The following is a 26,639-nucleotide window of genomic DNA, read 5'->3' as shown; positions in this document are numbered from 1 at the left end:
TTCTTTACATTTATAAATAATAAGTATTTTCGAAATCCTGTGCAAACACGTAAGTAAATTATCATTTTTCATAGAGACTTTAGTCAACACAATATTTAAAGCCTAGATGGTCTAATTGCAAGTACGATATACGAAATAAAAAATATCCAAACTTACCGTTAACACGTTCACTGTCTATGATCCGTATATGGATCATAGCACCATGCTGTTAGATACACCGCTGTGAGACTGGACAGTGAACGTGTTGATATTGAAATTTGGAAACACTCGGATTGTCCGATGATTGATGATAAAATCATCGAAAGCGAAGGTGAAGCCGTCGATTGACAGTGTTCACTGGCACTCTTACGTTACGTTTGACTCGAGAAAAACTTTCCAGGGGTGTTAAGGTCCTCAATGGACGATCCTTACGACCAAATGCGCCGGAACCGTCTGGTAGAACCAAGAACGAGAGCCCGCAGTATTTCTCCTCACCGACCTTTGTCGCAACGCGATTCCCGAAGCCAGAGCGTAGCCCGAAACGCGAAAGAACGAAAGGGATCGATCGAAAGCACTTCCTCGCGATCCGAATGGTTCGACAAGGACTCGACCGGAAGCTTCGAGGAGCCTCGAAAGTCGCGGCCGAGCGACGAGTGGCTGGAGGAGCCTCCTACGTCGACGAATCCTCGAATTCCGGCATCGTTGGCCGCGGGTAGGCTCGTCCGGGTATCAAAAAAGGCCAGAGGCCTGAGAAACGACTGGCCGGAAACGCCGGAAACGGGCCAGGCGAAGATCAACAACCAGGACGAGTGGAAAGATCGACCCTCGAGCGCCTGCGACTCGAGGAAGAGCATCCTGGAGTGCGACGTGAATCCCTATCTTCTGTTAAAGAAACAGAGGGACGAGGACGACCTCAGCGACGACCTGTCGGACAACGCCTTGGAGCAGGACAACTCTAGGCCCCCGTCCGGGTCGTTCGATTCATCGAAAGTGAAGTCGATCGAGAGGATACCGAACAGAAGCGCCGTGGCGGCTATCGGCGGTCAGAGGATCAGAGTTTTCAACGAACCACGTGAGATCTCTGACGAAGACGACGTTCCCCCGGTGACCAGAATTCCCATACCAAAGGTTTCGCCGAAGCGACCACCCAGGAGACTGAAAGAAGCCAAACAGACGCTGAAGAGCATCCTGAAGCGGGGCAAGGTGCTCGAGAGGAAGCGAAAGAACGTTCTGTTCAATGTCGACAACGTTATTTTTGCGCCAGAGAAGCCGTCAGAGGCCACAAGGTTGTCATGGAGCAGAATCGGAAGGATCGTGAAGAACTGCGCTACTGGGAGGGAGGAAAGAACCAACGAGGAGTCGGAGGAAGAGGAAGAAGAGGAAGAGGAGGAGGAAGAGGAGGTTGCAGTAGCGTCGCACGAACAGAAAGAGAAATATAATTTTATCACCATTCCGAATATCAGGGACCCAAAAATGGATAGAATTAGATTGAAAGAACCTAGAATCTCGCAGGACGACTATCAGAATTCTGTTGTTTCGGACGGAATGAAAGCGGAGAGGCTCCTTACTTCCGGTGACGCGGATCGCGCGGCACCGAGAAAAGAAAATGGCGAAACGTCGCGGGAAATCGAAGAAACCCCGGAAATCGTTCGGCCGAAACGAGAGAATACGAAGAAAGGGGAGGAAAAGAGGAGGATAGGGGAGGGAAATTCCGGGAAAATGGGAAACGACGCCGGACAGAAACAGCAAATCGAGGATCGCGTGGATCGTGTTCCGTGCATCGCCGTCGACGAGAAAGACTTGATTTTAAAATCTGAAGGTGAGAATTATTTCTTTATATTATTAATCTGTTTATTAACACGCATACACGAACGACAGTGTTTCTTGCAATTTTAATTGTGAAAAGTTGAGAAGAGGAAGAAGACATTATTAAAATAAAGAGTTTATTTCTATTTTCAGTGAATAACCAAATATAAATTAATTGCTTGATTTTTATTAATTTGCAAAATACTGAATTTGATCAACAAGAGGGTATGGTAGAGTCAGTTGCCCTAATATGGAATACTTTTTTATACACATGTTTCATTTGCTTGCAGAACTTCTATAAAAACTTAAATATTATGAATTTATAGGAAATTTTATGCTCTTTTGACAGTTAAATTTAAAATATAATGACGGTTTAGGAAATGTTTACTTTTTTTACTGAGGTACTCATTTTCTATATTAGGCTCATAGTGCTCGTAATATGGAATACAATATATATATAATTATCTTAAATATATTTATATTTATATTTGAAGAAATAATTGAGCTAAAACAACGCTGATGCACTTACCTTATTATGTATAATATTCCATATTAGGGCAACTGACCCTACAAAGCTTGTATAACTCTTCTCGATAGCGTGGGACACTCTGTCTAAACACCAACGCAACGAAATATTTCCCCTCAATTTGCAGAAAGTTCGAAGAAATCATGCTTATCGCGCAGTCAAAGCGAACGATCGTTCAGCAGACCGGAAGTGTCAGCCGGAAACGTACTTTTCACGGACACTATGCGTCTTAGTCTCTGTCGAAAGATGAAAGAATCACCGTCTCTCCTATCTCTGAGCGATCAAACGATTCGACGCAACAATTCCGAACCAGAAACGACGGAAAACCTATACTCCGGGAAAACTATCGACGAGCACGTTTTATCGAGCGCGAAGGAAATCGAAGAAACGATCGAGGAAATGCCAACGATCGAGAGATCGGTAGCCTCGAAAGATGCTCACTGTAATTTCGAGAGCAACGATCACTTTCGAGGAATGAGACCCACGAGTTGGTCCCCGCCTCCCGGAAAACAGAAGCACCGTTACAAAATCGTAAATCCTGAATCGAAACCTAACGCGGACCATTCCGAATCGGATCGAAACAGTCCCCCTTTGAAGACCTGGAAGAAATCCAATTCTTACGGGTCCTCGAAAGTGGAGATTGGATCTCCAACGACGAAAACGAACGTATATAAAATTACGGTGAGCCCCCGAGCTTCACCTTTGGTTCATCGGCTCCAAATAGGTCCGGGCACCAAGGGGGCGAGAAGAACGTCTATTTTAATAAACGGCGATACGACGCCCAGCGCCGAGACTACCTCGGACAACAAAGTAACCATCAGCGTGGGCGGAGAGGACAGCGTCTACAACCCCACGGTGATCTCCGTAAACTCGGAGAACCTTCCGCGAATTAAAAGCTCCGCGGAGAATCGGACTCTCGTGATTCTGGACAACTACAAGTCGAACATCGTCGTGGAGACCGTGAAGGAGGAAGAGTCGACGTCGAGGAACAACGCCGCGCGGGAGTCCGAGGAGGAAGATTCGCCCAAGATCGATGAAGTATCGCCGGAAACGACGCCCAGCTCCGAGAAGACGAGTCTCGAGGGCGCAACTTCCGACACGGAGAAGAAGACTCGACAGAAGGACGGTGAATGCTCGTCGAAGCTGTCGGAACTGTCCAAAGAGGCGTTGATCTCGAAGCTGCTGGAGGACTCCCTGAGAAAGGCGCGTGAAAACGGGGAGATCCTCGACGAGAGCAGCGGCGAGGCCATTTTGAAAATCTTGAAGCAAAGTTTGCTGAAGAGCAAGGAGTACGAGAGCTCCGAGTCGACGCTCGAGGCAAATTACTCGAGAACGTCCAGCTTGAACTCGGACGGGGACTTCATTTCGACGAACCTGTTCCTCGAAGAGAATCCATACGAAGTGATCAAGGAACCCATCTACGAGGAGATCCCCGACGAGCCACCCCCGCTTCCCTTGAGCCCGCCGCCGACGGAGGATTACATAAAAGACAGGATTTACTTCGGGGGGATCGATTACTACAGGAAGACCGGCACCGATCAGTTTCTCGGGTCCTATTTGACGAACAATGTTTTCAAGAAGAGTCCCGAGGATCTCGCGGAGACGTACCTGTCCAAAAGTCCCGAGGATTTTTTTAAAAAAATGTCCACGTCCCCGGAAGAGGAGAATATCTCGAGTAAATTCGAGCTGCTGAATTTTTTGATGGACTCGAAGGATCGAGCGATCTCGATCGAGGGGGAGGACGACGAGGACGACGAGGACGAAGAGGACACGGAGGGGGATCTAGAAGCACTGTACGAACAGAAAGAGACGAGTCTGGGCGATCTAAGCTCGAAGAGCTCGCAAATTTCTAACGTTTCCGACAGCAGCGAGGAGTGCAATATTATTTTGACCAGCTCGTTGGAAACGTCCAAGGTGAGTTTCGATTTAAGTACTGTAGCTCACGAAAGTATTCGAACGATTCCAATCTACGTCGTTGACAAATAGAATGCATACGTTAGGCTTAAGTTTTCAAAATAAGATTGCGAGTAAAGTTACAAACACATACAGTTTAGTTGATACCGAGACATTACGTGATTCATACGGATTTCGTAAAGTATAATCTTTTATAATTATTCTAATCACGAGCACGAAAAAGTCAGAAACCAGTAAATATGAAAGTGAATTAATATCGAAGTTGCATAATGAAAATAAATCTTATCATGAAATTGCAAAATTATTAAATCGAAGTAAATAAGATAAGGATTCGAAAAGCCTCGATGTGAGTCATAATAATCGTAATAATGCTGGCGAGAAAAAAAATTAATTAAACTCCGTGGAGACGTTTGAATTTGGACAATTTTTGGCGGGAAAACTATTTTCATCATTAAATTAGAGATAAATAACAACAGCGAAGTTTTCGTGGCACCGTGCATTTTGCCTTTGTAGTTTCTCCAATTATAGGAATTTAGCGTGTTAGTTGGGATAGAGTTGCGTTTAACGCGCGAATCGATGAATAAGATAAGGATTCGAAAAGCCTCGATGCAAATCATAATAATGCTGGTTTATATAGGCAAGGGTCGTAGATATAGAAAGAACTGATAGCGGAGTGGGATCGGAAAGCAGTCAAGCTAGCAGCACTCGAGGCGTGCCGAGACGTTGGAGAGCAGGAAATGTCTCCTCGGGACCAGGAAGTCTGTTCAGTGGAATCCCACAAGTGATTTCCGGTGATTCAAAGCTCTGCGAGGACTGTGAGCAACGTTTGGATCCTTTGATAACGGACAGGTGAGTGATAACATTAATACATAAACATTCGATGGAAATCCAGATTTCATAAAAAAAAAAACTATGAAGCAAACGGTAAAATTCCGGCTCAGACTCTGATCAATTTTTACAAAGTACTATTTACAGTAGTACACAAATATTTAAAACGATTAAATTCTCGATAAATTATCGTGGTATTTTGTAGATACTAAATAACCAACGTGATACGAACTATAAAAGTTTTGAACATGTATTGGATTTACAACGATTTCGTTTCGCGAAGAATTTGCAAATTAATCAGCTTTCGCTTTCGCGGCCTTATTTGCAACGAGAATAGATCAACGTGTAGCTAGGAACTTAGAAATTTAATAGGCAATTAATCTACATTTGACAGTTTGTAATAGATAAGCATAGATGTTTATGTTTAAGAAATGTAAGTTCTGTTGGAATTTTTATCGAGCGTATGCAAGTACGGTAATACCAGACAAAAACAAACGGTATAACGAGTCCTCAGAATCATTGAATCGCACTTTCTCCTACTATTGATTCTGTTTACCACAAGAAGCGAAAGTTTTGTTACCGAATATACATCAACGTCGAACGAATCGACGTGCCAAAACGACTGCAACTCTTTCAAATGCACTGTGCATAACGGCCAGCTTGAATTTGAAAGCAGTACAAAAGTTAAGTGTTGCGACGAAAACTATTTCGATACTCGTGACAGAACCTCCCCTACTAAATTGTAAATATTTTCAAGTACAATAACTTTATCTCCTTTGGTCCGGTATGTTTCTTCCTTTATTCATGTTAATACTGTCTTGGCTCAACCTCACATACTTCTCAGTAGAAACTGATAGAAATTGTTCGTATTAGATAAAAGTTGTCTTCGACGAAACCTACCCATTAATCCTTATTTTTTAGGATACAAAGAAAAATGCTTCGATGCAACATTTTTCTACAAACGTATATAACTTTAAAATTTATTTGAAACTTGTTCTTATCAGTAACCATTTTTGGTGGATTTATAACAACGAGAAAACAGAAACCAGGTTGTGAAAACAAACGAACGACTGTAAATGAATGATCTAGCAGAAGGATATAGAGACGTTTCACGAATTTTCTTTTGGAATTTAATTAATTTTGTGTACGTTGAATAATCGTTTTTTTTAGCGGTGTAGTATACGCGCCTTTCGTATGCAGAAAGTGTTCGAAAAAGAGGGTGGAGCGAAAGGAAATCATCACGGAAATCGTGGAGACCGAACAGAAGTATGGGAGGGATTTGCAAATTATTCTGGAAGAATTCCATAGACCTATGTTCAGGGCTGGTCTGCTCACTTCTGAACAGCTTACAGCGATATTTCTAAACGTGGAAGAGCTTCTCGAACACAATCTCGTACTAGCTGAGAAATTAAAGGATGCTGTGGAATTTTCTCAGGTACAGAAACACAAAACTTCACCAAAAGAAATCCACTGCTTCGAATATACTGATAAATTCAAAAACAGAGTACAACTTATACCTGATACGTTAATATTCTAAATTCTTTTAAAAAAGAAAAACTACCTTGATCTGCTTGTAAGGAGAACCGATGAGAACAATTTGAATTTTATAATCGCATTGATTAGTAAAGTTAAAACACTTAGTGATTTATTAGAAGACCGTACTGATACCGAGGCTGTAATTCATAATCGTTAAATGGCAAAATAGGAATCCGGTGACGAAGATCTTTTAACGGTAGACGTGGGAAAGATTTTTCTGGAGTCTGAACGGATGCTTCACGCGTTTGAAAGCTACTGTACCCGCCAGGGAGGCGCGAGTTTGCTATTGCAGAACTTGGAAAAGGAAAAGGAGCTTCTGCGGATCTTTTTGAAAGTCTCGCAAATGGAAAACACGGTCTTGCGTAGGATGAACTTGAATTCCTTTCTAATGGTAAGATCCAAACGAAATCAACTTAATAATTGTTGCTTTCGATCTGAAACTCCAACTCTTACAATCGAAATGAAGAAAAATGGATAACGATTGTTATTTTTGTATCAAAGTGTTTTTTAACTGCGAATAACGATTCTAATATTATTATTACTATTCTGCATATACTTTTTACTGCCAAACCTTAAAACAGATTTTCGTTTTAAAACTTTATAATTGAGTTTTTCATTTATGTCCCGGTAAAATATAAACTTAGGATAATTCCGTTTAAGGTTCCTGTTCAAAGAGTGACAAAATATCCTCTTTTGTTGGCACGATTGCTGAAAGCCACGCCGTCCGTACGACCAGACATTCAAGAAACCAAGGAAAGACTGAAACAGGCTCAAGCAAACATCGAGTTGCACTTAGAGCACATGAATGCTGTAAATATATAATTCGCGCAAAAGTTAATCAGTAACGAAAGAATCCAAATAGAAACAGATATAATAAAAATTTCACCCTCAGCGCGCAAAACAACGTGTTCTTGGAATTCTTAAATATCAGCGAGACTGTACATTATTTATTATGTAATCGAGTAATTTTACAACAGGAAGCAAAGGACGTAACTTCGACGAAGCTTTGGAGAAGAATTTCCATCATTCAGAATGGCAGACGGCCAATCGGGGAGCAAGACATGGTGAATATAAAATTAAGAAAGGTAATTCGAAAGTATTTACTAAATTCCCAGGAACGCGGATAGAAATAGAATAGGCTCTGACGATTTGTCTATCGCGACAGATGGCCGTGGAAGTGTTGGAATGGGCTCACGAAGAGGCAAAATTTGTTCTGGAAGGGCGTCTTTTAGTTGCTCAGCCGACCGATAACAATTGGAGACGCGGACGAACTGTAAAACTCGCTCCTGTTACTGCCATGTTGGTTACCAATGGCAAAGTAAATAAATATAATTATATATTCTAAGATATACTCGAGAACTTTTTGTATTTACAGTTCACGGTTGCACGTGTTCCTCTGTTACAGCCAAGCGCGGAAGATCTTGAGTTTAACGACGACTTTCTTTTTCCAAGGTACATAGGCATCAAAGAGGCTACCCTCTTATTGGTGAAAGAAAAGTTCGGACGGTATTCTTTGCTACGCGTAAGTGAATCGAAGTTTGAATAAAATTTTAAACATTGTATACACCGTGTATACACAAGTTTAACTTAAATATGCACTGTGATGCAAAGCGTTATTTATTTTAGGAACCATTGTATCTTGATAAATGTATAGTATGCTGTGAAACAGATCTTGAAGATTATTTTGAAGTTCAAGAACTGTATTCCAAGGAGACTTTTATATTTAAGGTAAATGCTTACTCTACAGTAATTGTTCACGGCGAACTTTTAAATATAAAACTCATTTGACAAACTTTTAACGTTAAAAGTTAAGTTTGTACATTAACACTTTAATTCTGCTGTGAAAGTTCTATTTTAACAATTATTTTATATACGATCGATGAAAGTTCTTCAAGAGCTTATAAATAATTGAGGAATTGAAAACAGGATGAATACAGATGATTAAGAAAAAATCGTGATTTTTTATATCTCTTCACAAACATAATTGTACCGAAGGAAACAAAAATATTCTGTATTCGCATATCCAATCACCCAATGAAAGGACAATTTGGACTAAAAAGCTACTGAATTTTTAAGAAAATCATAATCATCGAATACGTAATCTATTATTATATTAGAAAGAAGTGAAAGAAATGATACTGTGGTTGACAAAGTGTTATCATACATAGGAAATCTGTTCTGTTGTAGGCTGAGGACGGAGCCAGAACAAAAAGATGGTGTAGGACGTTGCAGGCTCATGCACAATCTCTCGGTGCATGGCGAAAGCGACGAGGAGCATTGCCGAATATCATGATATGCGGCGTTGCAAGGAATTGATAAAGAATTTTACATAATTAGATTTCCTTTTTAATTAGACTCTACATTTACAGCCGTTATTTAAAGGTCATTTTGATTCCTAAATCGCAAATGACAATTTTATGATCTCCAGATGAATTAGTAATGATTTGTCGAGGAGAATGTGTTGGACCAAAGGATTTCCTCTACTCATTGATTTATCATATCAATGAGTGTTACGAATGTCAAGTTCTCACCGTACGCAGAGTACTTTGCGTCCGGTTGCAGTACGTTGAAGAAACTCAAAAAAGTTTCCCGCGTTGCTGTTTTTAACATGCCACGTAGCGTTAAATCGCAGTAAACTGTTCTCTTTATCTTTACTTCTGATTTACAATAACACGAGTACACAGGATAAATAATTGCCCGCGTATAACAAAATCTAATTAATAATTTCGTTCAAACCGAAAGAGCAGAGTAGTAGCTGTGATACTGACCGGTATACTGGGTACTTTTTCAGATAATATCGAATACCGCGGTACGAGACGTAGAATTAGCTTTTCTTCCTATGTATTTATCGAGTGACATTCCAACTTTTACGAGAACGTCGATAAACGTGTACATAATATTTAAAAAACGGGGTAATAGGGTTGGCACATTTTGTACCTATGATTTACGAGCCAGGAAACTGCCAAACGTTTCGTTAAAACGGCCTTAATTATGATAAATTAATTAATCTATTATAGACCATAACTATTCCTTGAATAATAATTAACAGTATTTTATTACATCTAACACATAGAATAGGAATTGTACATTGTACTATAATTTTATTTAAAATCTAAGCCATATGTTTGTATATAGATGTATATTTATACCCGAGATTAATATTAGCAACACAATTGTTACATTAAATCCATCCTTCAATAAAAATCAAATATAGCGTGTACCGCGCACTTTTATTCTCATTACAATTTGTTACTTCTTAATAAATTCTTGTAGTCAAATTGTGAAGAAAAATCGACAGTCGGTAGGTGCCTAAATTTTTTATAAACAAAAAAAAAAAATTTCTGTGATGGCGCCTTTAGTATTTTCGATAGGACGCCACCTAGCTCTCGAAGAGAGCGTACTATTTCTCGACAAACTTGAACTCGCTGAGCCGACTGAGCGTCAATTTGTTGCGCGTACTCGAAGATGTTAGATCCTAATGACGAAAGGATAGTGTACAATTTTTAAACAACAATAAGAAAGAAAGTGAACAACCGATCAATACGAGATTCTAAATGTTAGTTTACCCTAATATAAACTACAAATAATTGTCTTAGTATGTGTAAAATAATTAGTTTTCATTCCCTGGGATGTCTAAACTTTGATTAAATTCAATGTAATAATACAAAAGGAACTAAAATCGATCAGAAATATTATCAAAAGAAAAGGTTGTTCAAAATTTCGTCCTTTACAATAAAATTCAGAATTATCAAAATACACATTACACGCGTGCTATCTTTTTATTTAGGAGTGTTGATGTGGGGGATAGAGTAATCAAGATCTGATTGTGACAATTCAATTTAATCTTTACAAATTAAATAGATATTTTTTATAATTTTCTAATTGTTTTATACTTTCCTTTATGTCTGGCAATGCTCTATGGCAGTGCATTTTTTTCAGTTCCGGAACATTTAAATCCCACATTCTAAAATTTAAAAAATGTGATATAATTTTGCAGTAAATTCGTAAAGATCATTTACATATAGAATACTTACAAAATTAATTCTTTAAGAGTTGAAGTGTCTATGATTTTGTAATTTAAATAGTTATTAATGGATGGCATATATTTTGACAAAAATATACGATCCATGTAGACTGAACTTCCTGCAAGTGGACAAGTTCCTTCTTCTACGTATGTCTGTAAATATTTCAGTACAATTTGTTCGGCATCTTGTACAGTAGTTTTACTCAAACGTGACTCAGTGATTAATCCTGTCTAGACATAAAAAGAATCCATCAGATTCTGTACATTATTATAACCATTATCTCTATTTCAAATATCTTAGATGATAACATAAACTTCAAAATTATATTTACTTTCTCATGATTTTCAGTACACCAGTCATTCATATTTTGTAATATCTCATTTGGTTGATGTATAACTATATTCAAATCTTTGCTTATAACTTTTAAATCTTTATTTGTAATTAAACATGCTATTTCCAAAATATGACATGTTTCTACATCAAGTCCAGTCATCTAAAATATACAATAGAGCATTAATATTAAATAATGTAATTGAAATATGATCAGTGTTTGAAACAAAATTGTTAATATTAACATACTTCCATATCTATCCACACAATATGCTTCTTATTATTTTTCAACACATTTGATGTGGATGAAGCAGCTGTTATAGAAAATGTAAAATTGATTGAAAAACAAAAGAAATTAACATATAATCTATAATTCAAACTTGGTGATGCAAAATTACATAATGAAGAATTAGGGCCAATATAGTTAAAAATTAAATTTTTTAAATAAAAATTATTTGATTTTATAGGCTCTGCTAAGAATAGACTTAAATAAAATAAAGATAAATTTATCTAAAGTTATTTGTTTTTAAAGTATAATAAAATGATATTTATAATATTCACGTATTAATATAAATATAAAAAATTAGTTTAAATTACCCCTTTGAGAATTAGAAACAATTGACTGAAGACAGTTTGTTGTTTGTCTTAAACTATGTGCAAAATTCATTTTCACTTAGTACAAAAAAATCTATTCTTAAAAATTCAATAATTATATTTCAAATATACAATCTGATATATTTTACACAACTATAAACAAATTGTAATTATATTATAGGTATGTGTGCGTTTTAGAGGTTAATCGAACTCATTAGAGGGAATAAAACAATTGTAAACAAATATTAAAAATTTAATAGTTTTAAAAAAATACAATCTTTTAATTTATAAGTCAATAGTCTTTTGTATCTAACTCAACAAAACGTTGTTTATAACATAAAATGTCGCGTATCCACTTATTATTGACTGTATTATAGTATTCGTCAAGGCACTTCTATTGAAAAATAGATAGGAATGGATTATTTTTTGGTTATAAATTATCAGTCTAATCCCAATATTCCCAATTGCGAGCGGCGTTAATTTTTCACTAGTTACGGCTAACCATAATCGAATCTAGCATGAATCATGTTAAGCAAGAGACAGTAAAGCTGCAAGAGTCCGATTTTGCACTAGATAGACGGAGACTTACAAATGCTGTGCACTCTTTCTATCAAGTGCAAAATTAGACTCTCGCGATTCTACTGTTTCTCGTTTAACCCTACTAGAATAGATTGTAATATAGGGTTATATTTTGTGGAATTAACAAACATTTTAGACGTTGATTAAAATGATTCTAAGGCGATTTAAAATTTTTTTGCATGTTCGATCCTTTGCATTTAATTACATCTATATATAACAATACGTTGCAGTATAAATTTCATTACAAAAATGAAACTAATTGGACTTATATAGAGGAATTTTATAGTAAAAGTAATGAATTAAAAAATTCATAAGTACCGCCTTAAATTAATACGACTTGAATTCATGACAAAATCTGGTATACAATCATTGGTTATTTCAGTTCACCAATCAAATTGATGACTACCAGTGAGACTTCATGCCCCTATCTATGATTTATTAATTCTATGGTATAATTAATTTTAGCGGGAATACATTGAACGTATCGTGTTATGCGCAATGTTAAAACGTTGTTCCAGCAATTTTTGAGAATTTGTGGTTCTACAATTTTCATACTGTGTTTAAAGTTTAAATTATAAATTTTACTATTCCTCTTCATATACAATTATGGCTGTACAACCGAATCAACAATTTCAAATGGGTTAGTAAAATAATTCAATGCTTCTAATGTTCAACTATAGTAACTATTGTTCGTAAATAATTGTATAAAAAAATAATATTTCAGATGTTTCAAGTCAACAGAGCTTCGTTAGATACTTTAAAAATCTCCCAGAAGTGAGTAAATGTATTATGTTATTATTTTATGTTCTAAATAGATTTATTTATATTTACATGTATGGAAATGTCTTTCATTTTCATTCTTGAAAGGATAAAAATGATGCTTATAAAATATAATTTTATTTAAATAACGAAATATACAATAAATTTGAAATAATGTCATTCCATAATACTATATCAACTTCTTGAAATCATTAAATTAACAAAATAAATGACAGCAGTACATTATATGACACTGATAAATAAATTCTATATAATGAGAAGTCTTATAGTATTAAGGAAAAAGTCACTTACAAATACAAATTAATTAATAATATTACAAATTATATTTATCCAAAGATATTTTTAGCTTTTTCTTTAGCTTTACCAAAAGTAGTTGTTATTTGACTACCAAGTTTTGACCAAAAAGATGGTGCATGCGTTGTCTCATGATTTTCATTTAAAGGTATTACAGACATTGGTGTAGATGTTACTTCATTAACTATTCCTATCATTTCTCTTGGTTTTTCATGAATATCCCATGGATCAACATTATTAATTGGTAGTAGTGTAGCACTGGGATTTACTGTTATTCCACTATATATATCATCGTTGTGAGATGCATCATACGGTCCACCTCCGTAAACTTCTATAATTCTTGGTTCTAACTGAAGCTTAGTTTCACTGCTTTGAACATGTTGTTCATTATCAATTTCACTTGCTGTTTGTTGACTAAATTCTAATTCACTTTGTTTTTTAATATTGTCAGATTTGTCTTGATATTTTTGAGATATCTCTGATTCTTCATTGTCAAAAATAGATGACTGTTGATATATATTTTGTGTTTCTTGTTGATCAAAACTATGATCGGACTGTTGGGACTCTAGACTGCTTGATTGCTGCTGTAAATGCCCTTTATCCCTTTGATCTGTTTGTTGTATAAATTGTCTTTGATCACTAGGGTGATATGTGTAATGCCACTGTAAACCTACAGTTGCATCATTAGATTTATGTAATGAGTTAACTGAATCCACATATGCCTCTTCAATACTGTGTGTCTTATCAGCAGCTGCTTGATTTAAATGTTTAGAAGTACTTGTGTCCATAAAATTGTTTGCATTTTGATCACCTCTAATATTTTTATCCCTAACCTTATTTACATCAATCTCAGTTACAACATTTGGTGGTAATTCATAAATGTTAGCATCAGGATGGGAAGGTTGTTGATTATCAGAATTATGCATATTTTGTATGTTGCTTAATGCACCAATTCTTGAATATCTTGACCTTGGTTTTGGTTTCCCTGCTGGTTTGGGAAGTGGTGCACTAGACACTTGCTGTTCTACAGGTATATTGCCATTTACACCCACTACAGGAAAATTTTCATTACTTTGAGTATTAAATTCTGAATTCTGCATATTTACTGATTCTCGGGATCTATCAGAATTTAAAAAGTATGGATTGTGCTTCATTGACTGCTGTCCAAATTCAAGCTTCTCAGATGTTTGTTGAGTTAGGTCATCAAATTCACCTGTTTGCTGTGACAAATCTTCTGTTTGCTGGTTACCAGTACTTGGTCTACGAGGTTGATAGGAATCTCGTGATGATGGTCCAAATTCAAGCTTCCCAGATGTTTGTTGAGTTAGATCATCAAATTCACTTGTTTGCTGTGACAAATCTTCTGTTTGCTGGTTACCAATACTTGGTCTACGAGGTTGATAGGAATCTCGTGATGATGGTCCAAATTCAAGCTTCCCAGATGTTTGTTGAGTTAGATCATCAAATTCACCTGTTTGCTGTGACAAATCTTCTGTTTGCTGGTTACCAGTACTTGGTCTACGAGGTTGATAGGAATCTCGTGATGATGGTCCAAATTCAAGCTTCCCAGATGTTTGTTGAGTTAGATCATCAAATTCACCTGTTTGCTGTGACAAATCTTCGGTTTGCTGGTTACCAATACTTGGTCTACGAGGTTGATAGGAATCTCGTGATGATGGTCCAAATTCAAGCTTCCCAGATGTTTGTTGAGTTAGATCATCAAATTCACCTGTTTGCTGTGTTAAATCTTCTGTTTGCTGGTTACCAGTACTTGGTCTACGAGGTTGATAGGAATCTCGTGATGATGGTCCAAATTCAAGCTTCCCAGATGTTTGTTGAGTTAGATCATCAAATTCACCTGTTTGCTGTGACAAATCTTCTGTTTGCTGGTTACCAATACTTGGTCTACGAGGTTGATAGGAATCTCGTGGTGATGGTCCAAATTCAAGCTTCCCAGATGTTTGTTGAGTTAGATCATCAAATTCACCTGTTTGCTGTGACAAATCTTCTGTTTGCTGGTTACCAGTACTTGGTCTACGAGGTTGATAGGAATCTCGTGGTGATGGTCCAAATTCAAGCTTCCCAGATGTTTGTTGAGTTAGATCATCAAATTCACCTGTTTGCTGTGTCAAATCTTCTGTTTGCTGAGTATTAGTACTTGGCCTTCGAGGTAGATAAGAATCTCGTGATGATGGTCCAAATTCAAGCTTCCCAGATGTTTGTTGAGTTAGGTCATCAAATTCACCTGTTTGCTGTGTCAAATCTTCTGTTTGCTGAGTATTAGTACTTGGCCTTCGAGGTTGATAGGAATCTCGTGATGGTGGCCCAAATTCAAGCTTCCCAGATGTTTGTTGAGTTAGATCATCAAATTCACCTGTTTGCTGTGTTAAATCTTCTGTTTGCTGGTTACCAGTACTTGGTCTACGAGGTTGATAGGAATCTCGTGATGATGGTCCAAATTCAAGCTTCCCAGATGTTTGTTGAGTTAGATCATCAAATTCACCTGTTTGCTGTGTCCAATCTTCTGTTTCCTGGTTACCAGTACTTGGTCTACGAGGTTGATAAGAATCTTGTGACTGTGGTCCAAATTCAAGCTTCCCAGAAGTCTGTTGAGTTAAATCATCAAATTCACCTGTTTGCTGTGTCCAATCTTCTGTTTCCTGGTTACCAGTACTTGGTCTACGAGGTTGATAGGAATCTTGTGACTCTGGTCCAAATTGTAGCTTCCCAGAAGTCTGTTGTGTTAGATCATCAAATTCACCTGTTTGCTGTGTCAAATCTTCTGATTGCTGTGTATTCATACTTGGTCTCCAAGGATAGTGTAACTGCTGTGACTCCTGTACAAGTTTAGGTTTCCTAGATGTTCGTTGAGTTAGGTCATCAAATTCATCAGATTGTTGCATATAACTATATGGATTAGAGTTTGTACTCCGTTTGTATTTTCTATGTAATTGTGAATCTGTGTGAGCATGGTTAGTTGTTCCTTGTGCACAGTCAGCGTGATTTCCCATTTGACTTAATTCAAACTCTCCAGTTCTTAGTTTTTCTAATGTTGTTTGATGTGCAGAGTTAAAACTGTTTTCTCTATATCTATTGTTGTACAATGCACCCTGCTCATTAGTATGTGAAATATCTGGAGAATATTGTGGAACTGATGCTTCTTTTGTATGACTAGAACTCCAGTGTTCTTTATAATGTGAAACTCGCCCTGGCATACCTGAATTTATGTGTCTGTTTTGACTATAAATATTTTGCCTCATGTCATCATCAGTGATTTGATCACGATTAAATCTTGATTGATGACTATCCAAAAGTTGTGTCTCTTGCATGTTGTCTGTTTGTTGTTGCATTATTCCTTTGCTATATGTATTTCTATTATAACCACTATTTCCAGTACTAAGTACATTTGTATATCCTGGTGTAGGATTTATAAATTGTGTAGATGGTTGTAATTTTGATACATATCCTTCATGTCTTTCATACATGCTGAAACTATTAGCACCATAAGTATTCTGAGATGGATTTATATATGGTTTGGAGGCAGTATCTGTTAAATGTTGTTCGTTATTATGATGTGTAGATAAACTGCTTCCATGGTCTATTTGACTCCTATGAGTATTACTATAACGATTATCACTGGCCAATTCATGCATACCAATATTTGTTTGTGCAATATTACTAGATGCCGTATTTCTTGTACTAGATATCTGATTAAATTCTTTCCCAATTTCTCTATGGAATTTTTCTATTTCTCTATTTATATTTTCTACTCCAGTATTAGTCACTTCAGATATTGGAATACTGCTAGTTAAGCCAGAACTAGAAGTGTAATTTCTTTTATAATAACGGACTTTCTTAGGTCCTGATACATATTGACCTTCTTCTTCAAACACTTGTCCATGACCTCCATCAGTTCCATATGAATCCACTTTGCTCCAATTTCTAGGTTGTCCATTAGAATAAGTTTTTTGAGAAATTTGAGTAGTCAAATCTGATGCATCTTGTACTCCTTGTGAGCTTCCACCATATTCTCCAAAATCTTCAAGCCTCTCACTTTGAGTATTAGCTCTTCTGACTGATGATTGTGTATGTTGTTGACTTTGTATTCTATTATATTCACGTTGTTGTGCACTTGATTCAATATTACCTATTTGATTGTATGCTTGTTGAGAATTAAAACTCTCTCCTGTATTAGATACACGAATACCATGTCCATAATTATTTTGATGTTCAATTTCTGGTAATCCTGCACCATAGGTATTTCCTGTACTGTAAGAAGATGAATAATTCTTCTTGTAGTATCTTACTGTCTTAGGACCATCAACAATCTGACCATGTTCTTCATGTACTTTTCCATTTCCATTATCCGTATTATAGTCATTGTGTTCAGACCAAGTACCAGGTCTGGAATAGTCAAGTCCTTGTAAACGTGTTGCAGTCTGTGTTAAACCATTGTAACCTTGAATGTTACCAGGTGTTTGTGAACCAGTTTGAAATTGCTTGGTATAAAAACCACAGGATTCTATACATCCACTTGGTGCAGATAATACTTGTGTTATTAATAGCACTAAAATGGCAATTCTTTGTATCACCATATTACTGATTTCGTCTCTGAAATGTAAAATATAGTTACAATACTATCTATTATGGAAAAAGAATATATAAATAAATATTTTTTTATGTTTTCATAACTTTTACTTTTATTATTATAAGAAGAAACATTAACTCTATTAGTAGTACATATTGACAATTAAATATTCAGTGTAAGTTCTTTGCTAATTAAAACTAAAAATTTAATTACCTTATGACAGGAGACCAAAATTTATTATTTCAAGCAAGATAATAAAAAACTGAGATGCTCTTCGTGACAGAAAAGATTAACATGTACTACACATAGGTTGCAGCAATTCCATTTATGTTGGTTTCCCCTTCTTTTTACCACTTCTTCTGAAAACATTCTCTTTCATTCTTGCATGATGATAATATTTGCTATGCGTTTATTCCAGTTTACATCCATTCTTATCGGTATCAGTAATTCATAGCAATATACAAATTTCTGCGAAGAGAAAAACATTTACCACATTTGATTTAAATGTAATATCCCCTAAATTTGTTGTTTAATTTGTAATTAATTATATAATATCTTATTTCAATTTTTAGAAGAAAATATTAGAAAAACAGTATATTACATCTAATGAATTATACATTAATATTTCTTATTGCTCTTCTTATTTAATTAAAAAATTTGCATTCTATTTATTGTAAATATTAAATATCCTACTTTAAAAAATAGTTTTGGAAAATTTAAAAAAAAAAAAAATACGTTTTACAATATATCAACAATTCTATGTAGATATTTTAAAAAGAACTATCTTTTTATATATTTTTTAAATTTGTAAATATAATACCTTAATTTCCAAGAAATAGATATAATGGTTTTCCATGTTTGGTTTGATGTGTCATCAATGAAGTCATTCTATATATGTAACATCCTTGTTGTGACATTTTAATGAATTCTTATTTCATAATAAGTATAATTTCAAGGTGATTGTCACAGAGACATCAGAGTTTAAATGTTCTTGTGATTTTGAATGTAAAGTGTTATTGTTTCATTTGTTTGTAAATGTCAAAGTATTTTTTGCTTAAAATATATTCAATATATTTCATATATTATCTGTTTTAATATTAAATTTGATAATTAAATATAGAAAGTTGCTGTAATATAATTAAACTAAAATAATTTGAGAAGTAAAACGGTTCATGATGTTTTTGTCATGGCCTACTTAAAACATATTCAACTGACCTTCCTGGAACATGAACTGTGATCTTTTATCATAATAAGAGTGAATAATACTTTCAAGATAATATCAGACAACTGAATGTTATTGAAATATTTGGAATTTCTTACTACTTAATTTAGTGTTTTAACTACTTATTAGTATTAATATATTTTTTGTGTATCCAGGTTAACAAATAACAGCAATTATAAAATCAGTAAATTGAGTTCAAGTTTGATATTATAATTATAATCACTCTTCATTTCAATATTTATTGATAATTTCTCTCATAAACTTTTACTATAACATTTTTAAAAATGAAGAAATTAATTAAAAGCTACATACTATTTTATATTGTGTTTAAAATTGATTAGTAGTTTTTATAGAATACCAGTTTCCTTGAAACCAAGAGCATTACATTAATATGAGTTCATGATGCTTTGCCCCCAGATATACATTGACCTACAGATATGTAACAAGATTCTTCATTTTCTTGGAAATGTAAAACGTATTAATTATATTTCAGTAATACTTACCACAATTTTCTAATTTATTAAGTATTCGTATTTCAAATATTTTGTATGTCAATTTTGTAATAACGAAAAAGTTAATTTATTTCTTATTAATAATTATATATTTTTCTTTATAAAATATTTTATAATTATATATTTTTATATATTACATATATATTTCTTTACAAAATATTATATCATTTTAAATATATGAAGACTCCAAGTTTTAGAACTTATAAAAATAAATAATGACGTCATTTTTAATTTTGTAATATTATTAGTTTGTATCTTTTGTCGACTAAGACTTGCAACACATACTAAATTAGTGTTTTGATTTGTACAGCAAATAGAATAAACCAAAAAACTGTATGAAGAAAAATACATTTTAGTATTAGCGGAATATTTATGTAAAATCAGCATACTTGCAATCTTATATTGCTTTAGCTATATTGTATTTATCGTTTCTGAAAACTTGCAGCTTACATAAATAGGTCAAGGATACTTTAAAAAACAAGGTCATATTGTGCAGTTCTCAAGACAAAGATTTGTTAACACATATAATGCATATAGTTAAACAATTGAAATTAATTTTTCGATATATGTATACAGGGTGTTCGGCCACCCCTGGGAAAAATTTTAATGAGGGATTCTAGAAGTCAAAATAAGACGAAAATCAAGAATACTAATTTGTTGATGGAGGCTTCGTTAAAAAGTTATTAACGTTTAAAGTTTTGCCCGTACTGAATTTTTTTCTCGAAAATGAATAGGATTTCGGGGATAGGTCTATTCACCAAAAATTATTGTAATTGACTCCCGCAACCGAAAATAATTTTTTCAGAACGATTTGAAATTTTTTAATTTTGTCGAAAAATTTAAGCACCTACCCCCTGTCGATTTTCCTTAAAAATTCCTTTTCCATTTTTAGTATTCTTATTTGATGCCCTACAGAAAAGTTGTCTAATACTTTTTTGTAGGTACCCATGAGCTCTGCTTCAGAAAAAAGTTTCATTGAAATATATTCACAATTGTAGGAGTTATGGCTGTTTGAAAATTGGGCCATTTTTATGGGGTTTTTCTCATTTTGCGAGGTCAAGGACCAACTTTTCGAATATTTTTGTGATTTGTACATATTCTCCATCAAAATACGTGTAGTTTGCTTTTTTAAACATTAAAATCGTCCAATCCGTTCAGAAGTTATGACGTTTTAAAGATTCGCATGAAAATTCGGGCAGACATTTCTGGCCTAAAATGATATTTTCGGTAAGGAATTTTTTTCTCGAAACTGAGTAGGAATTCGGGGGTATGTCTGTTGACCAAAAATGCTTGCAATTGATCCCTGCAACTAAAAATAATTTTTTCATGATGATTCGAAAGTTTTTTTTTCCACTCAAAACTTTCAGCACATACTCGAATTTTTTTCTCGATAGTGAGTAGGATTTCGGGGGTATGTCTATTCACCAAAAATGATTGTAATTGAGCCCCGCAACCGAAAATAATTTTTTCAGAATTAATTAAAAATTTTCTTTTTCGTCGAAAAATTTAGGCACCTGTCGATTTTCCTCAAAAATTCCTTTTTCATTTTTAGTATTTTTGTTTGACGCCCTACAGAAAAGTTGTCTAATACTTTTTGTAGGTACCCATGAGCTCTGCTTCAGAAAAAAGTTTCATTAAAATATATTCACAATTGTAGGAGTTATGGCTGTTTGAAAATTGGGTCATTTTTATGGGGTTTTTCTCATTTTGCGGGGTCAAGGACCAACTTTTCGAATATTTTTGCGATTTGTGCATATTCCCCATCCAAATACGCGTAGTTTGCTTTTTTAAACATTAAAATCGTCCCATCCGTTCAGAAGTTATGACGTTTTAAAGATTCGCACGAAATTTCGGGGTAACATTTCTGGCCAGAAATGATATTTTTGGTAAGGAATTTTTTTCTCCAAAGTGGTTAGGATTTCGAGGGTATGTCTATTGACCAAAAACGATTGTAATGGACCCCCGTAACTAAAAATAATTTTTTTAGAACGATTTGAAATTTTTTAATTTTGTCGAATAATTTCACACTTACTCGAATTTTTTTCTCGAAAAGGAGTATGATTTTGGGGATATGTCTAATGACCAAAAATGATTGCAATTGACCCCCGCAACCGAAAATAATTTTTCCAGAACGATTTTAAATTTTCGAATTTAATTGTTAATAACTTTTTAACGAAGCCTCCATCAACAAATTGATACACTTAATTTTCGTCTTATTTTGGCCTCTAGAATCTCCTATTAAAATTTTTCCCAGGGGTGGCCGAACACCCTGTATATGTGGGTATAATTAAATAATTATTAATTTCAGAAACTCAATACTACTATACGGTTTTTTAATAGAACAGATTATTACACATTACATGGTAGTGATGCTTTATTTGCTGCACAGGAAGTTTTTAAAACCACAGCTGTTTGTAAAATGTTAGGATCTGGTAAGCAAATTAAACTTCAATTTTTGGAGTTTAATTTGATTTCTATGCTTGAAAAGTAATATTCAATTTTATGTCTAATATAGATCCATACAAAATTGAGGGTGTTATTCTCAATAAGAACCATTTTGAGTCTTTTATACGTGATTTATTATTAGTGAAACAATATAGGATAGAAGTTTATGTCAATCAAGGTTCAGCAAAAAATCAAAATTGGGTATTAGAATATAAGGGTTCTCCTGGAAATTTAACACAGTTTGAAGATATATTATTTGATAATAACGATGTGGCAGTTAGTGTACGCGTAATAGCGGTGAAATTGGGAGTAGACGGAAAATCAAGAGTAAGTAATTATGATCAGCCTTGATAAAAATTTTTCAAGTATTGTATCATCCAAGGATAACTGTTAAATTTTATATTTTGCAAGGTCGTTGGTTTAAGTTGCGTAGATACTACTGCAACCTTATTTTCTGTGTGTGAATTTCAAGATAATGAATCATTTTCTAATCTGGAATCTCTTATTGTTACACTTGCTCCTAAAGAATGTTTATTAATTCAAGGCGAAGGTAGTCACGAATTTCAAACTCTAAAGCAGGTATCTAAATAAGACATATTGTTTTATGTAAAAATAATTTTTCTTTGGGTTTGAAATTATTGTTCTTGTAGTTAATGGAACGAAATAATATAATGGTCACTTTAAGAAAAAAGAACGAATTTTCGAGCGAGTCAATAGTGCAAGATTTAAATACTTTAATAAAATTCAAAAAAGGACAACAACAAAATGTACAATCTCTGCCTGAAACCAATTTAAATCTTGCTATGTCATCTACTTCTGCTCTTATTAAATATTTGGATGTAAGTATTATACTACTGGTAGTGTAAAATATTTTCCATGTCATAATTTAATATAATACTTTTCAATTAGTTAACATCAGGTGAAGGAAATTTAAATCAATTTAGCATGGATCAAATAGAACAATCGCGTTATTTGAAACTAGATTCAGCTGCTATGAAAGCACTTAACATTGAACCACGTGCTGACACTCTATCAGTATTAAATGGAAATGCCCCTACAAGTATTTTAGCCCTTTTGGATAAATGCAGAACACCTCAGGGTCATAGGCTTCTTGCACAATGGATTAGGCAACCTCTTAAAGATTTGTCCCTTATAAAAGAGAGACACGATATTGTTGAAGCATTAGTAAATGATAATGAATTAAGGTCTGGACTTAATGAAGATCATTTAAGGCGCATACCAGATTTACAAGTACTTGCAAAAAAATTATCCAGCAAAAAAGCAACTTTGCAAGATTTATATAAGTAAATAAATTTTACATTTTTTATGTATCATTTGTACCTCAGTTCAGCATTTATTTATGTATTTTTTGGCTCAGGATTTACACATGTATGTCACATTTACCAAGACTAGTAAAACAATTATCTGATATAAACATAGTGGCCTTACGTACAATGTTCACTGATCCCTTAATTGAATATGTTAAAGACATGGATAAGTATCAACAGATGGTTGAAGAAACAATTGATTTGGATGCTGCTGAAAGAGGAGATTTCTTAGTTCGATCAGAATTTGATGAAGAATTGAAAGGTACCCTCATGAAGATGTAATTACATCCATTTCTGAGTTGTAGTGTTTAATTATGCTCGTTTACGGTTAACGCATTAATTTCATATTATTAGAGTTGAAAGTTTCTATGGATGAAGTGGAAAGAAAATTACAAGCACAGTTAACTAAGGTTGCTAACGATCTTTCGATCGGAACTAGTAAAATACTAAAACTAGAATCTAATCAACAATTTGGCTATTATTTTCGTGTCACACTTAAGGATGAAAAAGTGTTAAGAAATAAAAAACATTACACTATTTTGGATTCTAATAAACAGGGCGTACGATTTCGGAGCAATGAAATGAACTACTTAAATGATGATTATATTGCTGCCAGAGAAAAGTATACAGTAGAACAGAAAAAGGTTGTGGCAGAAATAATAGAAATTGCAGGTTTGAATATTATTAGTTTTATTACAAAATAAGTAGCTACAGTTTGTAAATTACATTTATTAAACATATTAGCTGGTTACAATAGTCCAGTAAAAGCTATTGGAAATGTGCTGGCTAGTCTTGATGTACTTACTGCCTTTGCATCTGCTGCCATAAGTGCCAATAAACCATACATTCGTCCTGAAATGTTGCCCAGTGAAGCAGGCGAATTAAACCTTGTTCAAGTTCGACATCCATGCTTAGAAGTTCAGGAAGGAGTAGATTATATAGCTAACGATGTTAATTTTAAAAGAGGTAATATTTTTATTATTACTATGAGAAAATATACAATATGTATACGTTATTTGCTAGGGGTGTGCGGATAGCCGAAAATACGAGTCGGATCAGGCCGAGATTCCGAAAGTTTGCCTTACACATAAATTTGTTCGGGTATCTGTACACTTCTATTATTTACCATTTAGTGTTTACAATAATTATCAAAATTATAGGACAGTGTCATTTTTGTATCATAACTGGCCCGAATATGGGAGGTAAAAGTACTTATTTAAGATCCGTTGGTGTTGCCGCATTAATGGCGCATATTGGAAGTTTTGTTCCTTGTGATAAAGCACAAATATCGTTATTGGATTGTATATTAGCGCGTGTAGGAGCCGATGATTCTCAATTAAAAGGACTTTCTACATTCATGATGGAAATGATAGAAACTGCAGCTGTATTAAGGGTAATTTTAAATAACTTAACACGTTCACGACAGGCTGAACCACCGGTAGTGCATTTTACATGATACAAATTCAGCCCCCGTCGCGAACGCGTTGAGCCTGAAGAGGAAGTTTTTTTGTTATTTGATTATTTACAGGGGGAGTCTACTGTAAAATGCTTATTTTTATAATCTTATAGTTTTTATAATTTCAGTCTTTCTACACATTTGAAATGAAAAATGAAAATAGATTCTCAATTAGGATGAGTTAAATTATAGCAGGATATAGTTTGGATATAGGATTTTATACATGCATTTTTTAAACCATATTCTTTAAAAAAGTATAAACAGAAATTGATTTTTATAAAGGTTTACAGTAGAATACCTTTTTAAAATATTGCATCAGTAATACTTGTATTTGACATTTTATGTAATTGTTGATAGACGGTTACATGTAATTCTCTTGTGTTGATTGATGAGTTAGGCAGAGGTACATCTACTTATGAAGGTTGTGGTATAGCATGGTCAATTGCAGAGTAAGTTGTAAACAATATTTTAATGAACGTGTTCGTTTTGATTGTTTTCTTATAATTTGTAAATGTACAAAGTTGAAATGTTTTTGTAGGTATTTAGCAAAAGAAATTAAATGCTATTGCCTTTTTGCAACACATTTCCACGAAATTACTAAATTAGAGGAAGAAGTACCTGCTGTTAAAAACAACCATGTTACAGCTCTTGTCAATAACAATAAGTTAACTTTATTGTATAAAGTCAAACCAGGTGTGTGTGATCAGAGTTTTGGAATACATGTTGCTAAAATGGCCAATTTCCCTCAAGATGTGATAGAGGTAAGTGGTTTATACATATTATTTGAATTAATTATACAGGGTGTTCGGTAACTGGTGGTACAAGCGAAAAAGGGGTGATTCTACATGAAAAAATAAGTCTAATATATAGAATAAATATTTTTCATGCGAGGCTTTGTTTTCGAGAAAATCGGCTTTGAATTTTCGCCGAGTACGCGTGCACTTGATCATGTCTTGTTATAACAGATCTCGCTGTAGATCATTGTCTCGGTTGAAGTTTATGTTGATAAACACTTCCAGTGTCACGGAATTGTTTATTAACTTAAACTTAAACTTAAACTGCAATAATACTCATTGAGACAATCACCTATAGCGAGATCCGCTATAATGAGACATAGTTACGTGCACGCATACCCGGCTATATTTTAGACTTATTTTTTCATATAGAATCACCTCCTTTTCGCTTGCATAAAATAGTACTTTTAATTTTTAGTTTGCTAAACGCAAGCAAGCAGAACTTGAAGATTATCAAGCTTCAGTTTTTGAAGGATCTGATAATCCACAAAAGAAACAAAAAATAATCAAGGTGACATTACTAATTTTTGACTATTTTCAAATTTATAAATTATTTCAAACGGTATAACTAGACATTCTTATTTAATATTATTTAGATAGTGTTATTATTATAAATGTTACAGGAAGCTGAAGGAATTATTACAGAATTTGTTAACAAATGTAAGAAGTTGGATAAACTTTTGTCAGATCAAGATTTAAAGGATAAAATTTCAACATTTAAGAAACAAGCTTTGTCTCATAAAAATCCTTACATAGAAGCACTTCTTGCTGCTTCCTAAATACATTGCTATAAAATTACATAATTAAGTTAGAAGATTAAAACAACAGTCAGTATTATTTATACTAATATTATTTTTTTAACTTAAATCACGTAGAGGTATATTGTTATTTCATAAATGTTATATTAAATCATTCATTTTTGTATAAATATGTGTCATTTCTGCCGTTTCCATAGTTTTTAAATACATGTAATTTAATTTCAAAATATTTAGAAAAAATGCAAATAATTTCTACATTGTAAGGTTTCCGAGTATATTTAAGTCGTATTTTTTGATAATGAAACCTAAAGAATTAATTGTTTGAATGTAGATCGTAAAAGCTTA

General features: G+C 34.2%; 4 protein-coding genes across 8 annotated transcripts in view; 2 read left to right on the top strand and 2 right to left on the bottom strand.

The window, feature by feature from the left end:
• The window catches only part of Rhogef64c (Rho guanine nucleotide exchange factor at 64C), a 40,410-nt gene extending 29,986 nt beyond the window's left edge, over window positions 1–10,424 (top strand). For all 3 annotated transcript variants that reach the window (XM_076777817.1, XM_076777816.1, XM_076777818.1), the window contains 11 exons: window positions 380–1,798; window positions 2,439–4,225; window positions 4,863–5,074; window positions 6,224–6,488; window positions 6,759–6,980; window positions 7,250–7,399; window positions 7,567–7,674; window positions 7,755–7,907; window positions 7,995–8,111; window positions 8,216–8,317; window positions 8,777–10,424. In XM_076777817.1, the coding sequence (XP_076633932.1) occupies window positions 380–1,798; window positions 2,439–4,225; window positions 4,863–5,074; window positions 6,224–6,488; window positions 6,759–6,980; window positions 7,250–7,399; window positions 7,567–7,674; window positions 7,755–7,907; window positions 7,995–8,111; window positions 8,216–8,317; window positions 8,777–8,905 (4,664 nt within the window). In that variant the 3' untranslated portion in view covers window positions 8,906–10,424. The remainder of the gene's footprint in view (window positions 1–379; window positions 1,799–2,438; window positions 4,226–4,862; window positions 5,075–6,223; window positions 6,489–6,758; window positions 6,981–7,249; window positions 7,400–7,566; window positions 7,675–7,754; window positions 7,908–7,994; window positions 8,112–8,215; window positions 8,318–8,776) is intronic.
• On the bottom strand, window positions 10,417–11,964 carry LOC143348062 (putative oligoribonuclease). The gene is made up of 5 exons (XM_076777869.1): window positions 11,542–11,964; window positions 11,194–11,258; window positions 10,946–11,107; window positions 10,624–10,844; window positions 10,417–10,553 (listed from the first exon to the last, which is right to left on the bottom strand). The coding sequence occupies exons 1-5, from the start codon at window positions 11,609–11,611 to the stop codon at window positions 10,436–10,438; spliced, it is 636 nt and encodes a 211-aa protein (XP_076633984.1). The 5' UTR covers window positions 11,612–11,964; the 3' UTR covers window positions 10,417–10,435.
• Window positions 11,965–11,987: 23 nt separating this feature from the next.
• Spel1 (DNA mismatch repair protein spel1) lies at window positions 11,988–26,635 on the top strand. Of its 2 annotated transcripts, XM_076777830.1 has the most exons (15): window positions 11,988–12,757; window positions 12,842–12,891; window positions 21,822–21,945; window positions 22,029–22,285; window positions 22,370–22,537; window positions 22,609–22,797; window positions 22,868–23,262; window positions 23,337–23,548; window positions 23,641–23,958; window positions 24,031–24,252; window positions 24,447–24,679; window positions 25,100–25,191; window positions 25,281–25,503; window positions 25,955–26,047; window positions 26,160–26,635. In XM_076777830.1, the coding sequence occupies exons 1-15, from the start codon at window positions 12,724–12,726 to the stop codon at window positions 26,313–26,315; spliced, it is 2,766 nt and encodes a 921-aa protein (XP_076633945.1). In that variant the 5' UTR covers window positions 11,988–12,723; the 3' UTR covers window positions 26,316–26,635. The 2 variants fall into 2 exon arrangements, with proteins under 2 accessions (XP_076633945.1, XP_076633946.1); XM_076777831.1 differs by lacking the exons at window positions 25,955–26,047; window positions 26,160–26,635 and having other exon boundaries at window positions 25,140–25,191; window positions 25,281–25,421.
• Window positions 12,993–18,148, bottom strand: LOC143348043 (uncharacterized). 2 transcript variants are annotated; one of them, XM_076777820.1, is made up of 3 exons: window positions 17,993–18,148; window positions 15,308–17,802; window positions 12,993–14,404 (listed from the first exon to the last, which is right to left on the bottom strand). In XM_076777820.1, exons 2-3 carry the CDS (start codon window positions 17,784–17,786, stop codon window positions 13,224–13,226), a joined length of 3,660 nt encoding a protein of 1,219 aa, XP_076633935.1. In that variant the 5' UTR covers window positions 17,787–17,802; window positions 17,993–18,148; the 3' UTR covers window positions 12,993–13,223. The 2 variants fall into 2 exon arrangements, with proteins under 2 accessions (XP_076633935.1, XP_076633934.1); XM_076777819.1 differs by having other exon boundaries at window positions 12,993–17,802.
• Window positions 26,636–26,639: the final 4 nt, after the last annotated feature.

This window comes from Colletes latitarsis, chromosome 11 (genome assembly GCF_051014445.1).
Source record: "Colletes latitarsis isolate SP2378_abdomen chromosome 11, iyColLati1, whole genome shotgun sequence".
In the NCBI taxonomy this organism is placed as follows: Eukaryota; Metazoa; Arthropoda; class Insecta; order Hymenoptera; family Colletidae; genus Colletes; species Colletes latitarsis.
Note: the sequence above shows the minus strand (reverse complement) of the source record. Positions and strands in the feature narration are given on the sequence as shown.

What these genes read in the sequence shown, in the direction of transcription:
- Spel1 (XM_076777830.1), top strand. Translation starts at nt 12,724, where the DNA reads ATGGCTGTACAACCGAATCAACAATTTCAAATGG. An exon ending in AATTTCAAACTCTAAAGCAG is followed by an intron (nt 22,538 to 22,608) that starts GTATCTAAATAA and finishes TTGTTCTTGTAG; the next exon opens with TTAATGGAACGAAATAATAT. An exon ending in CTCTTATTAAATATTTGGAT is followed by an intron (nt 22,798 to 22,867) that starts GTAAGTATTATA and finishes CTTTTCAATTAG; the next exon opens with TTAACATCAGGTGAAGGAAA.
- LOC143348043 (XM_076777819.1), bottom strand. Translation starts at nt 17,786, where the DNA reads ATGGTGATACAAAGAATTGCCATTTTAGTGCTATTAATAACACAAGTA.
- LOC143348062 (XM_076777869.1), bottom strand. Translation starts at nt 11,611, where the DNA reads ATGAATTTTGCACATAGTTTAAGACAAACAACAAACTGTCTTCAGTCA. An exon ending in TTGTGTGGATAGATATGGAA is followed by an intron (nt 11,108 to 11,193) that starts GTATGTTAATAT and finishes TGTATATTTTAG; the next exon opens with ATGACTGGACTTGATGTAGA. An exon ending in GTACTGAAAATCATGAGAAA is followed by an intron (nt 10,845 to 10,945) that starts GTAAATATAATT and finishes TTTTATGTCTAG; the next exon opens with ACAGGATTAATCACTGAGTC.